This window comes from Melospiza georgiana, chromosome 3, assembly GCF_028018845.1.
Source record: "Melospiza georgiana isolate bMelGeo1 chromosome 3, bMelGeo1.pri, whole genome shotgun sequence".
Classification (NCBI taxonomy): Eukaryota; Metazoa; Chordata; class Aves; order Passeriformes; family Passerellidae; genus Melospiza; species Melospiza georgiana.
The window spans coordinates 49,758,382-49,771,024 of NC_080432.1; the positions used below are offsets into that span (position 1 = coordinate 49,758,382).

At 48.3% G+C, this 12,643-nt stretch overlaps 1 protein-coding gene across 3 annotated transcripts in view; it reads left to right on the forward strand.

The window, feature by feature from the left end:
• The window catches only part of TJAP1 (tight junction associated protein 1), a 40,063-nt gene that overhangs the window by 19,149 nt on the left and 8,271 nt on the right, over nt 1–12,643 (forward strand). For all 3 annotated transcript variants that reach the window (XM_058020973.1, XM_058020972.1, XM_058020974.1), the window contains 6 exons: nt 3,567–3,661; nt 5,764–5,817; nt 7,914–8,072; nt 11,107–11,135; nt 11,807–11,968; nt 12,577–12,643. In XM_058020973.1, the coding sequence (XP_057876956.1) occupies nt 7,947–8,072; nt 11,107–11,135; nt 11,807–11,968; nt 12,577–12,643 (384 nt within the window). In that variant the 5' untranslated portion in view covers nt 3,567–3,661; nt 5,764–5,817; nt 7,914–7,946. The remainder of the gene's footprint in view (nt 1–3,566; nt 3,662–5,763; nt 5,818–7,913; nt 8,073–11,106; nt 11,136–11,806; nt 11,969–12,576) is intronic.

Genomic DNA, 12,643 nt, shown 5'->3' on the forward strand with positions numbered 1-12,643 from the left:
CTGGCTTCTATAAAAGAATTAGGGAAGCTGAGCTACTCTTAACACAGCAGAGAGTACATAATAAAATGCACATTTAAGGGTGTGGAGTGCAATTGAATTATGGGGACTGAGATCTTTGTATTGTGGAAGGAGAGAGCAGGACTGTAAGAAAAGTGTGATTCTGATAATTTTTAAGAGAATTCTGCATGGTGCAGTGGATGTGACTGATACATGATATGTCCTGTGGTATTTCCCTTCAACAGGAACTATGTATGACTGGAGTCCAGGGATTTCATTTTCTTTGGAAATGTGTTAGGTGTTAAGTAGGGCTTGTTACATGGACTGTTGTCCAACAGCTAGCCTGATCCCTTTTTCTTGATAGCTCTTGGAATTGTTCCCATGCAGAGAACAGAGGTTTCTGCCTAACAGTCAAGGTTAATTGGTATGGAAAAGCAGGAATGAGCAATAATCCTCCTGAAATTCTATTTTAATCCAAGAGTCACTATAATGCTGTTACTCAGCTCTGAATCCTGAGCATTAACATACAGGCAGAACTGAGATGTGAGTCTGCACTTGGAGCTGTCATCCTTTTATTTAAAATGAGCTTTAACATAGCCGTAGCAGTAGAATGGATCTGAACATTCTTTTGAGATGCCTTCTCTGAATGAAAAGATCTCTCTCATTAAATGTTAAAGAGCCCTTTAATAACCTTGCAGTCCTTTTCTATTGTGCTTGGCACCAGCAGTCTACAGGTGCTGTTTTTAATTTCACACAGCTTGTTTTCCTGTCCTGGACAGATATGCCTTGGTGCAGTTATGGCATTGTCCATCTCCCTGGTTAGTTGTCTTGGCCAGGCTTTCTGCAGCAGCTTCTCAGGTAGTCTGGCTTGAGACTTCTGAAATCTAAGGTTTCCTCTGTCCATAAGCACAGGAAGGCAACTAGAATTCTCTTGTGTTTGCTTTTCATGAAGCTAGTCAGGAAATACTGATACCTCCTAAAGCAGGATGTGCCAGTATCCTGTATTGGATAGGCATGCAGAATATGGGTTGGCCCACAGAGAGCAATGTTCCAGGTTAACTGTGGTGATCAGATATGTGTCACAGGACATTTGGTTATGTTACTTGTGGGTATTGTACCTGCAAGTTTTTGGAGCATGCTGACTCTGATAGTCACAAAAAAATCTTTCTGTGGTGTTGCATTAGAAACAAATGTGACTGTGATTGTGTTATGGAATGAATTTTTTCATTATTGCAAGTTTCCCTTTCTCAATAAAAAGCAGTGCTAAAGAAATGCTGCTGTTAAGAGGAAAAGCTGGAAAGGTGATACAGTACCTGAAATAAGAAACTGCATCTGCATCATAATCACTGTATTTCTCTTGAGGAAGGGGCACTCAGCACTGGTAAGAAGGCTGTTTTATAAGGTCAGAAAAGGCAACACAAGAAAAGGTGATGATGAAGAAAAGCCTGCAAGTCCTCTGCCTCTGCAGGGAGTGTTCAGCTGCTGCAACTACAAGCAGGCAGAAGTTATGTGCATCTTAGAACCAAAGTGTTGGCTACCTCAGGCCTCAAGGGACTTGCCAAATATGAGGAAGACACTAGGTGCCTACAAATGTTGCCTTTTTTTATTTCTCTTGTTCTTGCCCTTTTTGTCCAAAGCATTCCTGTTTGAACCTTCCTTTCTGTGCCAGGGACCTCTGTCTTGTTACTGAAGATAAAGCAACGCTCATGGGTGGTGGTGTGGTTTTGTATGCATGCCAAGTGGCTGTTTATTCTGTACAGGGCTCACAGAACTGTCCTAAGCAATTCCCTGTGAGATGACATCTGTTTGTGGTGTGTGGGAAAGGTTTTGCCTTTCTCAGATCACACAGGGAACAGAGCTACCCTGCAAGTGGATTTTACACTGAGGGATGTTCTCTGCTAAAGTCAGCTGGAGTCAGGCTTGTGTGCTGCCTGTGCAGCTGCACTCTGGCACTGTGTTGTGGTTAATCCCAGCTGGCAGCCAAGTACCACGCAGGCACTTGGTCACTCTCCCCTCTGTCCCCAGGGGGATGGGGGGGAGAACTGGAAAAGAGTAAAACTTGTGGGTTGGGATTAGAGCTGTTTAATAATTCAAATAAAGTAAAATATAATAACAATTATAATGGCGAGAGGTTGTAATGGAGAGAGGGAGAGAGGAATAAAACCCAAGAAAAACAAGGGATGCACAATGCAATTGGTCACCACCTGCTGACCAATGCCCAGCCTCTTCCCAAGCAGCAGTTGGCCCTTCCCAGCAGCTCCCCTCAGTTTATGTACTGAGCAGGATGCCATTAAGTATGGAATATTCCTTTGCTTGGTTTGAGTCAGCTGTCCTGACTGTGCTCCCTCTGATCTTGGTCAGCTGTCCTGACTGTGCTTCCTCCCAGCTTCTCATGCACCTTGTCACTGGCACAAGAAACTGAAAATTGCCTGAGTTAGAGTAAGCACTGCATAGCAACACCTAAACCATCAGTGTGTTACCAACATCATTCTCATCCCAAATCCCAACCACAGCACTGTACCTGCTACCAGGAAGACAATTAACTCTGTCCCAGCTGTAACCAGGACAGGGTGTCCCTGTGAAGAAAGAGTTTGTGTGTGTTTTGTCAGTGTGTGCCTTGTGGCCCTTGTAAGCCAATCCAGTGAAGCTGTTATTGTCAGTGACCTTAGAAATCCTACTGGAACAACAGTGGGTAATAGCTAGAAGACAGTAGAATTGGACCTACTGCAGGTGATAGACTGGTAGAAAGAGGACTGTAAATGTTAAGGAGCATTACTGATGAGAGGTGGAAAGGGTAAAAAGAACCAGGAGTTTAAGTTTCCTCTTGTATTACAGTGCTAATTAAAATGGCTGAAGAGCTGCCTCCTGCTGTAGCTCCAGGCTAAAATTGAGCTTCTGCAGGGTAGTCTTAATGTGGACTTGACAGCAAGCTCCTTCAGAGAGACACTTGTGAATAGTGTGATGAGCAGAATTAGTGCCTTCTTCTATTTCTGGATATTACCTATATCCATTTGTGCTTTGGAGCACAAGGTCCATCTGTTCTGCAGAGAGTGTCTGCTCCTCTCTGAACAGAGGTGTGGTGAATTGAACCACCTCGGGATTCTCCCTGTGTGCTAGCTAGAGATGCTCAGGTATTGTAGATGAGGAGGCCTTTGCTGTGCTGTTCACCGCAGGGTTGCCTGCGAAACAAAATTAGGTTGGTGTGGAAGAGTGACTGGAGCAGAGTGACAGTGACTGGATTCCTGGTGGTGGACAGGAATGCAGGTGGGGAAGCAGGGAGCCCTGGAGAAAAACCAGCTGCCTTTCCGAGGTCAGTTACTGGTCTGCGCAGGCATCCTGCTCGGTGGAGAGATGGCTCAAAGAGCTGTGCTTTCTGGGATACAGTGAAGGCATGGAGCTTTTACAGTGGAGGCATTTTACCTGGCATTAGATAGTAGTCTGATGGTGCAGCAGTTTGCTGTTGACTTCTGCCCTGTCACCTGGCTATGGGTTGCTCGGAGCATGCCTGGTTGTTTCCATGTTTTGTGCTGATAGGTGACTGACACCAAGTTTCCTTTCTCATGTTTCAGGAGCTGTTGGCCAGATGCTGCTGAATACTGACAGGAGAAAGCTGATTCGGAGACAAACGACCAGAAATGTTTGGACACGTCGTCACTTTGGATCTGTAAGTCTTTGTTTGAGGGAAAGTTGTCTGGTAGCCCTGTGAGTTTTTAACTATCTATGGAAATTCTCAGATCATGAGGGTAGATTTCAAATCCTGGGTTTTTTTCCAGGTAAGTGGGGATGAGATGGCAGGTAGCATAGTTGCTGCCTCTAGGGTAGGAAGCAGGAGAGTTCTGTTTGAGCCTGAGGAACAGTGTGCTGAGAGACAGGGAGGCCTCTGGCAAATTCATTCTGAGCACAGCTGCAATGGAAACGTACCTGGACCCATGGGTGCAGCTGTTCCTGGAAACCTCTGTCTGTCTGCCATGTGGCTGGTGGTTATGCAATGATGCTGAAACAGCTTCTGCTGGGAGTTGATGGAAAGCAGATTCAAACTCTGCTGGTCTGGTCCCTCCTGGAGGTGCACGTTCTCCCTCTCTTTCTCCCATCATACTTTGCAGTTTGCCCCACAGAGCAGTTGCACTGTTGTGAAGCTGTTTTTCCGTGTGCTAGTTGAGACCCGACTCAGCATTGTAGCAAGGAAAGTAGCCAGACAGCTTGTTGGGGCAGGGCCAGCACTGGGGCACCTCTTCAGTTTGTTTTGGCAGAACCTGATTTTGCATGGTCCTGGTTGCCTGCTTGTTCCTTTCACCTTCAGTCTGACTCTCCCTGCATGTTTATAGCTGCTCCACACCCTGCCTCCTGTCCCACCTCCTGGGGCTTCATGCCACTGACATGGAAAAAGTAACGTAGCAGCAGTAGTGTTTCAGGGAAAGGAAGGCTTTACTGAAGGCTTTACTCATGCCAGTGGCAGAGTGATGGCTACAAAGCCACTCTTACAGCTGACTAACCCAGATTAACCCAATTCTCTTCTTGTAGTGATGGGTACCTGTTGTGTTTGATTTCCACTGGCAACTAAGCATGACACAGCTGTTGACTCACTTCTTACCCCTCCGTGGGATGGGGAGAGATTTTGGAACGAAGTAAAATTTTGTTGGTTGAGATACTGACTGTTAAATGGGACAGAAAAGGAGGGGATCATAATGAAATAAGTAGAATATAAAAAACAAGGGATGCACCGTGCAATTGCTCACCACCTGCTGACCAATGCCCAGCCAGTTCCTGAGCAGTGGCCTGTGGCCGCCTTTCCCCTGGTTTGTATCCTGACCATGATACCATATGCTGTGGGACATCCCTTTGGACAGTGGGGGTCAGCAACCTGGCCATGTCACCTCTCAGCTTCTTGTGCCCTTCAGCCTACTCACTGATAGGGTGAGAAGCTGAAGAATCTTTGCCTTAATGTAAATACTGCTTAGCAACATTTAAAACGTCAGTGTGTTATCAACATTATTCTCATCTGAAATCCAAAGCACAACACTTAGTAGCTACTAGGAAGAAAATTAACTCTATCCCGGGCAAAACCAGTTAAATACCCCAGGCTTTGACCAGAGAGGAATGTTGTTTGTGAACCTGTTTTGTGTCCATGGTTGGCTGGATGTTTTACAGAAGCCTGTTAACAGCAAGGTAGAGTATGATATGCTACTTGATGGCAATCAGAGCATAGCTTGCCTTCCTCTCCCTTGTGGAGGTGTGGGTTATCACAGCTCTAGGCACAAATGTTTTGGCTTAAACAAAAGCCTGATAATTGCCAGCTCATTTGTGGGTGAAAAACACTGACTTAAAAGGATGAGTGAGATAATTATTAGCATCACCAAACTTCTGTTCCAAAGGCTTCACAGTTAGCATCCCTCTGCAGTGGCAGGGAAGATGAGCTGGGAGGGTCCCATTCTAGAGGAGGTTTGTTTAGTCTTTTCTGCAACCAGTGTTGCTTTGAAGCCATTGCTTCATGAATTTTGAGTTTATGTGATTCCAGTTGCCTGAGTGCCTTTACATTTCCTTGCTATGTGCCTTTCCAGCTCTTGCTGGGCCATGTGGCCAGGTATTTGTAAGTTCATTTTCTTTACTTTCAGAAGATCTGATGTGGGCTGAGGCAGGTACCTGGAATGAGGTGGCCATCACAGTTGTCCTTGGCTATAAGTAGTCCCTATGCCTTACATATTTGTGGGATGAGATTTCAAGCTGGCTGTTTTGCTGGATGCTTAGCTATTTGTTTTTCTTCTTCAGGTCATCTGAGTGAGTGTCCTGGCTTCATGAGGCTTTGAATTTGGGCCCAGGCTGGTAAGTGCTCATGTCGTTATGAACTAGAGAAATGATTGTGATTTCAGCTGGGCATATCTTCATGCACATCTCCTGTCCTTAGCCTGGCAGAAATTGAGAGAAGAGTCTCCTAGACCACCTGTTTGATAGCGGGCCATTTACAAAGCTTCTTCTGGCTTTTCTTTTTGAAAAAGATAAATGTCTTCCCCAGCAAATCAGACCTGATGCAGTTCAACTCCCAACACAGACCTCTCTGTTTCGCTTAGGGATGCAGTGAAATGTGCATTCAGTATTATGGATGTAATTTTTCTAAAATATTAGAGATCTCTGCATCTTTTTAGGAGAAGGGACTTTGAGGGAATGACTGCAGCAAGGGGAAGTTCCCAGCATTCTGATAGGAGAGATTTTCAGGTTAGTCCTAAGAAGTTGTTTGTGTTTGTGGAAAGGTTTGAGAAACTTTTGTGAGCTTGTGTTTATAGCAGAGTGAAGGATGGTTTGCAAATGTACCTGTGAATTGTAAAGCCTGTTATGGCTTGGGACTGCTCTGTGCTTGGTGCAGACACCTCCCACTTGCCTTCCTCTCAGGGGACTCAGTCTGGGTGTCAAAAGAGGCAGCTAGATGAGAATTGGAGAGGATTCGTGAGGATAAGAACTGGGGAGGATTCTCAAGGCTCTGTTAGACCATTACCATGTAAAACTCCACTGTCCTACACACAAAGCAAATGAAGTCTGCTGGGTCACGGGCCCCGTGGCAGCCATCGACTGCAGGTATGTGAAAGGGACTTGTATGGCCCTGCTTGTGGAAGTGGGGAGAGGGTGTGATCTGAGTGGACACAGCTCCTGCACTTTGAAGGGCTGCAGGTCAGGTGCTGAGGATTGCAGAGATGCTGGGCTTGCTGGGTGTAAGGGTCTTGCAAGGGGAATGAGAACTGGGCACTTACTCCAAATATAGGACAACTATGAATGATGTGTATGTTGTCACTGAGGAAAGTCTGGAATTGGGCTCTGCAGCACCTGCTTGATAGCTCTGAGACTTCTTGTCTTGTGTACAACAGAGTGGTTGACATTTTGGCTGCTTGTGGGGAAGTCTTCCTGCCCTCAACTGCAGACCTAGAAGATGGAAAGAAAGCTGTCTTGTATACAAGACATCTGCTTTTCTTCTACCCTATGTTTTGCTCTTGTACTGTTCCTGCAGCAGGAAGAATCCCAGCATAGCTAGGGTGAAGGAACTAATCTTTCCGCTAGTGGTACAGCTGCATGTCTGCATATATGCAATTATTCCCTCTAGGGGTGGTGAGGCACTGGAACAGGTTGCCTGGAGAGGTTGTGAACTCCTCATCCCTGGAGGTTCGAGGCCAGGCTGGATGGGGCTCTGAGCAACCTGATCTAGTGGAAGATGTCCCTGTCCATGGCAGGGGGGTTGGAATGAGATGATCTTTAAGGTCCTTTCCAATCCAAACCATTCTGTGATTCTGTGTTGCAGAATCTGGCCTTAAGTACCAAGGGGTCAAAACTGCTACTCCCTAATTTGATGCCACCTGTGACTTGGGGGTTGTCTTTGTCTTTTCTGCCAGAGTAATCAGTTCTCCTTCTAACAAATCTCCTGTGATCTGCTGCGCTGGTCCCAGTGTAAGCCAAAAAATTCTGGGCTCTTTAATGGCTAAAGTCTCCTCCCACATAGTCCCTGCTGACAGTGCCAGGACATGATCAATAACTCCTGCTCCAGCTGTCAGTGCTGCCTGTAAGGCTTGCAGTTTCCATATTGAAAAAGGCCTTTCCTAAAGAGCCTAATCAATATGCTGCTGTGAGGTCTGTTCTCATTTGCTATATATAATCCGGACACACAACTACGTGAGTGAGCGTGTGTAGAGGGGGGAGAGGATGTGCCAGCCCTCTGCTCTCACTAGCTGGGAGAAGGACACAGCTACCTCTTACTTTGCTCCCTCTCCTGCAGCTGCTGCTCAAGGCTTGTGGCTACATCCTTTACCTGCTCTATTAGCACTCTGCATGGGGACCTGCTCTGGGACTCCAGGGGAGCCACATTCCTGCTGGGTCACTTCTAGGGTTGGATGGAGCAGCCGTGACTCTCTCTTGTGTGCCCTTTCTGCTGTTGGTAGGTGACCCGCTTTGGGAGCCACGCAGGTGGGAGGATGTCGAGCACGGCCCCGTCAAAGAAGCCTTACCGCAAGGCGCCCCCGCAGCACCGCGAAATCCGGCATGAGGTGCCCATCATTCGCGACGACCGGGATGGAGTGATCTTGGCTGAGCAGAGTCAGGTAACAACTTGCCGGGTGACAAAGGGCTTAACACCATTGCACCAGCAAATAGGGTTTAGTTACACCGAGGCAGGCCAGCTCGAGCAGGCAGAGGGGTTTGAGGTTTGCAACCTGAACTTCTCCTCATCGTGGTCGCTGGAGTCCAGCAGTGAGAAGGAAGTGGCAGGGTGCAGAGCAGAGTTGAACGTCAAGAGCCAGACTGCCTCTCCAGCGCTTCAGCGTGGTGGGAAGATGGGGCAGCGAAGTGGGAAGCGGTGCCCGAACCGCAGTCGTGGGCACCGCAGCAAATTTGTGAGCCGTAGCATGGAGACAGTTCTGGTGTCTGGAGATGAAAGGCACCATCCCACTTGCTCCTTCAAGAGCAGAAGCCTGGAACGCTCACTTATATTTAAAGAGCCTCCTGAAGTCCTGACACCGAGGAAGTTTCGTGTCTCCTCTACACACCTGCCTCTCAAAGGGATCCTGAAGCAGACCAACATGACTGGCTCGTGCCCTGAGAGCTTGTGCAAGTCCCGCTCAGTAGAGACGCTTTGCCACGGTCGTGGCTCGCGCAAATACAGTGATCCTGAGCTCTGCCTCAGCCCTGGGGAGAAGCGCTCCCTGGAGCAAAGCAGCAGCAGGGCTGCTGGCTCTGTCAAGCGCAGGGGGAAGCTCACAGAGGAAAAACTGCAGTTCTCCAAATTCCTGGATGAGATTACCCAGCGGGTGCTGAGTCCCAACCGCTTGCGCTCACTGGGAGAGACCAGGGGAGCAGAACAAGACCAGAACTCTCCCCGTGTCCCCAGAAGCTCCGTGCCAGAAGGCCAAGGGGAAGGTCGCCTAAAAGGGGTCAAAACCAAGCATGCAACTGAAAGATCCCCCTGCCCAAGCAGAAGAAAAGCAGAAAAGAAAAGTGAGGGGCTGGGACTGGCTTCAGGCCAGAGAAAGTATGCTGAGGAAGCTGAGAGAGCTTCCAGACTAAGAAAGAAACCTGCCCTTGGGAGGAAGGACAGTAAGGGAAAACTCCTTTCCTTGGAGAGAAGGGTAGTAGATCTATGTCAGTATGAGCTGCAGCAGCTGGCAGACGTGGGGCTGGCAGGGACATCCTCTGGGCAGCAGCATTCACTGTCTTCATGGAAAAGCAGTGCAGAGGGCAGAAGGGATGAAAGCAGTCCCTGTTCACAGCTATTACAGCCACAGCATCAGTGTGCTAAGCTTGGGCAGAAGCGTACAGTGGAGCCGAACTACCCAGAGAAAGGATCCTGCTCCACTCCAACATGCTGGAGTCGGGAGGAGGGGCCTACCCCATCTAGATCCTCCCCTTCCTTCAACCTGGCACTAAACAAGGTAGGTGCCAGGGTCACTGACTTGCAGGCAGGGCTCTCACAAAGGCCAAACCCCTACCTGGATCTCATCTAGTCTGGAATGCCAGGGCAGAGACTGAGAGCAGGCCTCATGTTGTGGGTGCTTAATCACCAGAGGTTACTCTCTTGTGGGTGCCACTCATGGCTGTGTTAGAGGTTGGGTATATCTTCCTGGGAGTAACCAGCTTCCCTTTGGCCCCAAGAGGTAAGGAAGGTAGAAACTGGTGCTTTCCCCCCACTGCAAACTTCCCAGGTGTTTGCTGGTTGGAGGCCTTCAGGCTGCTGAGTAGTAGATGTGTGCAGGAGGCAGGCAGCTCCATTGTCAGGAGGTGCTGGGATGTTCCTAGTGCTTTGTGTGTGCCCAGTGCCTGTCTTCCTCAGAGTACTTGATCTTTGTATGATGGCTGTTTCAGGTCCTTTAAGCTTTCTCTTTTCTCTAGCCTCCTTTGAGGCAATGCCATTACCTTGTATTAATAAGAATCACATTATCCCCTTTGCCTGGTCACTATCATCTGCTGTTTGTGTATTTGTGGGGGCAGGGGAGGCAGTTGCTAGATAATTCTGTGTGAATTAACTGATTGCCATGTGGAGTCAGGAGGTGAGAAAAGAATGGATTGATGCTTTGCCCTTAGGAACAGGAGGGTGTTTGCAGGTGTTAAAGACCATTCTTTTAAAGTGTGAATTAATGGAGATAGCAGCCTCATGACGTCTTAGGGTCAGAACTGGGATGGTGTACTTAATAGAATTGTTAGCAGCTTGGCTGTCTGACATGGTCTCTCAGCCCAGAGCTGACTGTGGCACTTAATAGGCTGTCTGAAGTGTGACTGCACTTGGGTTTGTGAAGTGCTTCTGGTATCAAGCTACAGAAATAATCCATGGGCAGTTTGGACTTTGTTAGAATGGTCAGAGTCTTGGCTTTCACAAAAAAAAAAAAAGTTGTTTCTGCTAATTAAATATCTCCCAGCCATCCTGGCAGGCAGCAGCCATCTCATGGGTTAGCACAGGGAGTTCAGAATAGCTGAGCTGTGTGCTCTTGTCACTGCTCACTGCCTCCTTGTTCTGCAGGGCCCTGCTCCAGCTATCTCTGGGGATCTTGCCCATAACATTTTCTTTTACAGGCTTTCCTGACCTTTAGTGTTTCTTCTGCTATCCCAGTATAGTTACAGTGGCTGGTTTCAGGTCTGCAGAAAGAAACCTTTTTTTGCAGCACAATCAGGGTCATATAATTGGTAGCCACATTTTTCAGCTCCCAAATGATTCTCACTCATGATTTTTATGGGGCTTCAAGGCCCCACAAGTGATTGCTGTGGTGACTAGTGAATCCTGTGTATCTGGCCTGTGAGATTCCTGCTGCCCACCAGCTGTGGATGTGGAGGAAGCTGAAAGACCTGCTAAGGTGGTGATGTTACCAAAGAGATGCTGAGGTTGCACCATGGTAGGGTAAAGTTACCTAACTTGTGTGGTGGTTTCTAGTCTTCTACCCTGAACCAGAACACACAGCGTGTTTTGGTATCAGACAGCTGAGCAGTGTGTACAAATCCTTGTAGTTCTAAGCTTGACTGGATGAACTGTCAGAGCAGGGGAGGAGGAGTCACAGCTAGGGTTTAGCAACCAAGACTGCCTTTTAGGACAGCGTGAGAGACCAACTCATCTTCTAAAAGAATCTCACAGCTGTTTTCTTCCCTGTGCAGGAACCCCTGACGGATGCAGAAAGGATGAAGTAAGTGTGCTGCTCCCCCTTTATGCCTGTCATACTGCAACTGTGTGGGTGCTGATTCCTCACATCCTGCTTGTGCCACCTGTGCAGTGAAGCTGACTGGCCCTGCAGGCTCCTCTCAGATCTTCAATCTTCCTGGGGCCGTGTGGGCAGAGCTTTGGTCTGTGCCTTGCCAACCTGTGCCTTGCATGTCCCTCCTGCTGGAGGAGGAGGCAACATGGATCCCCAGTGCAGGTGCAGGCAGAGGAGTTGGTGGGTGTGACAGAAAGTAGATGAAGTCTTTAACAGAGGTGGAAAGAGGATTTTTCCCTTCTATTCATCCATCCTGGACTGGGATAAATTATTGATTGCTTTTCATTCATCAGTGAGGGACACTGGAGCTGTGCAGCTCATCTGTCTTTGTGCAAGCACTGTAACCTGAGAGGGAGCTGGGAGCCGTGGCTGGCCAGCTGGCATGTACTTCTTTGCCTCTGCTCCAAGAGTGTTTGTCTGTCTGTCCTGACAGAGATGTACCTCTTGCTTCATGCATTGTAATCTCCTGAGTGTTCAGTTCCTGACTTCCTGGGGCCCCTGTGAGGGCTCTTGGGCCCTGGTGCAGGGCAGTGGGGTGGGGGTGCTGGTGTGGAATCCTCCCTGTGCACTCACTGGTTCCTTGCTCCTGGTTCCTGCCCCAGGCTACTGCAGCATGAGAATGAGGAGCTTCGCCGCCGGCTGACATACGTGACTAACAAAATGGAGGCAATGGAGAGGGAGCTGGAGTCAGGTCAGGACTACCTGGAGATGGAACTGGGCCAGAACCGTGAGGAGCTGGAGAAGTTCAAGGACAAATTCCGTAGGTACGACAAAGAAAATGAGAGGGGTGGAGTTAGAAAGATCCCTCACACCAAAGACTCCCTCAGCTGGCGTGAGCAGGTTGTGCCCTGTTGTGCAAGTCAAAGGTGTGCTGCATCCTTGAAAAGGTGCACCTGCAGACTCTAGGGGAGATGAAGGCTCTGCAGCCATGATTTCTTCCCAGGTACAGTGTAGGAATGCTGCCAGCATGAAAGGCTGATGACAGGGAGTTCTTCATCTGTTGGATATAAGCATGCGTGCAAAAAAAGCCACTGGTGGCTGCAAGAAAATTGCTTAACCTGAAAAGTACCTCAGTTAAAAATCAGTGCCAGTCACTGGCATGAGCTTAGATATGACATAGCTCAGAGGAGTCCTCCAAATTCATCTACATCGCCTCCTGCAGGATCCTTTCACCCTGCCAGCCTCATCTTGCCTCCAGTAACTTGGGGTCTGAAAGCCATCATGTGTCAGAGGTGAGGCATAGTTAATATGCCTGGTTGACTTAGTAGCAGTCTTTCTGAGTTCTGGAGTTGGTGGTTTTCTTGGCACCTATGGAGCCAACTTGAGTAGGTGCCTGAAATCCATTCCCAAGCATACATACTTGTTTCTATAGGTTGCAGAACAGCTACACTGCTTCCCAGAGAACCAACCAAGACCTGGAGGAGAAGCTGCATGCCCTG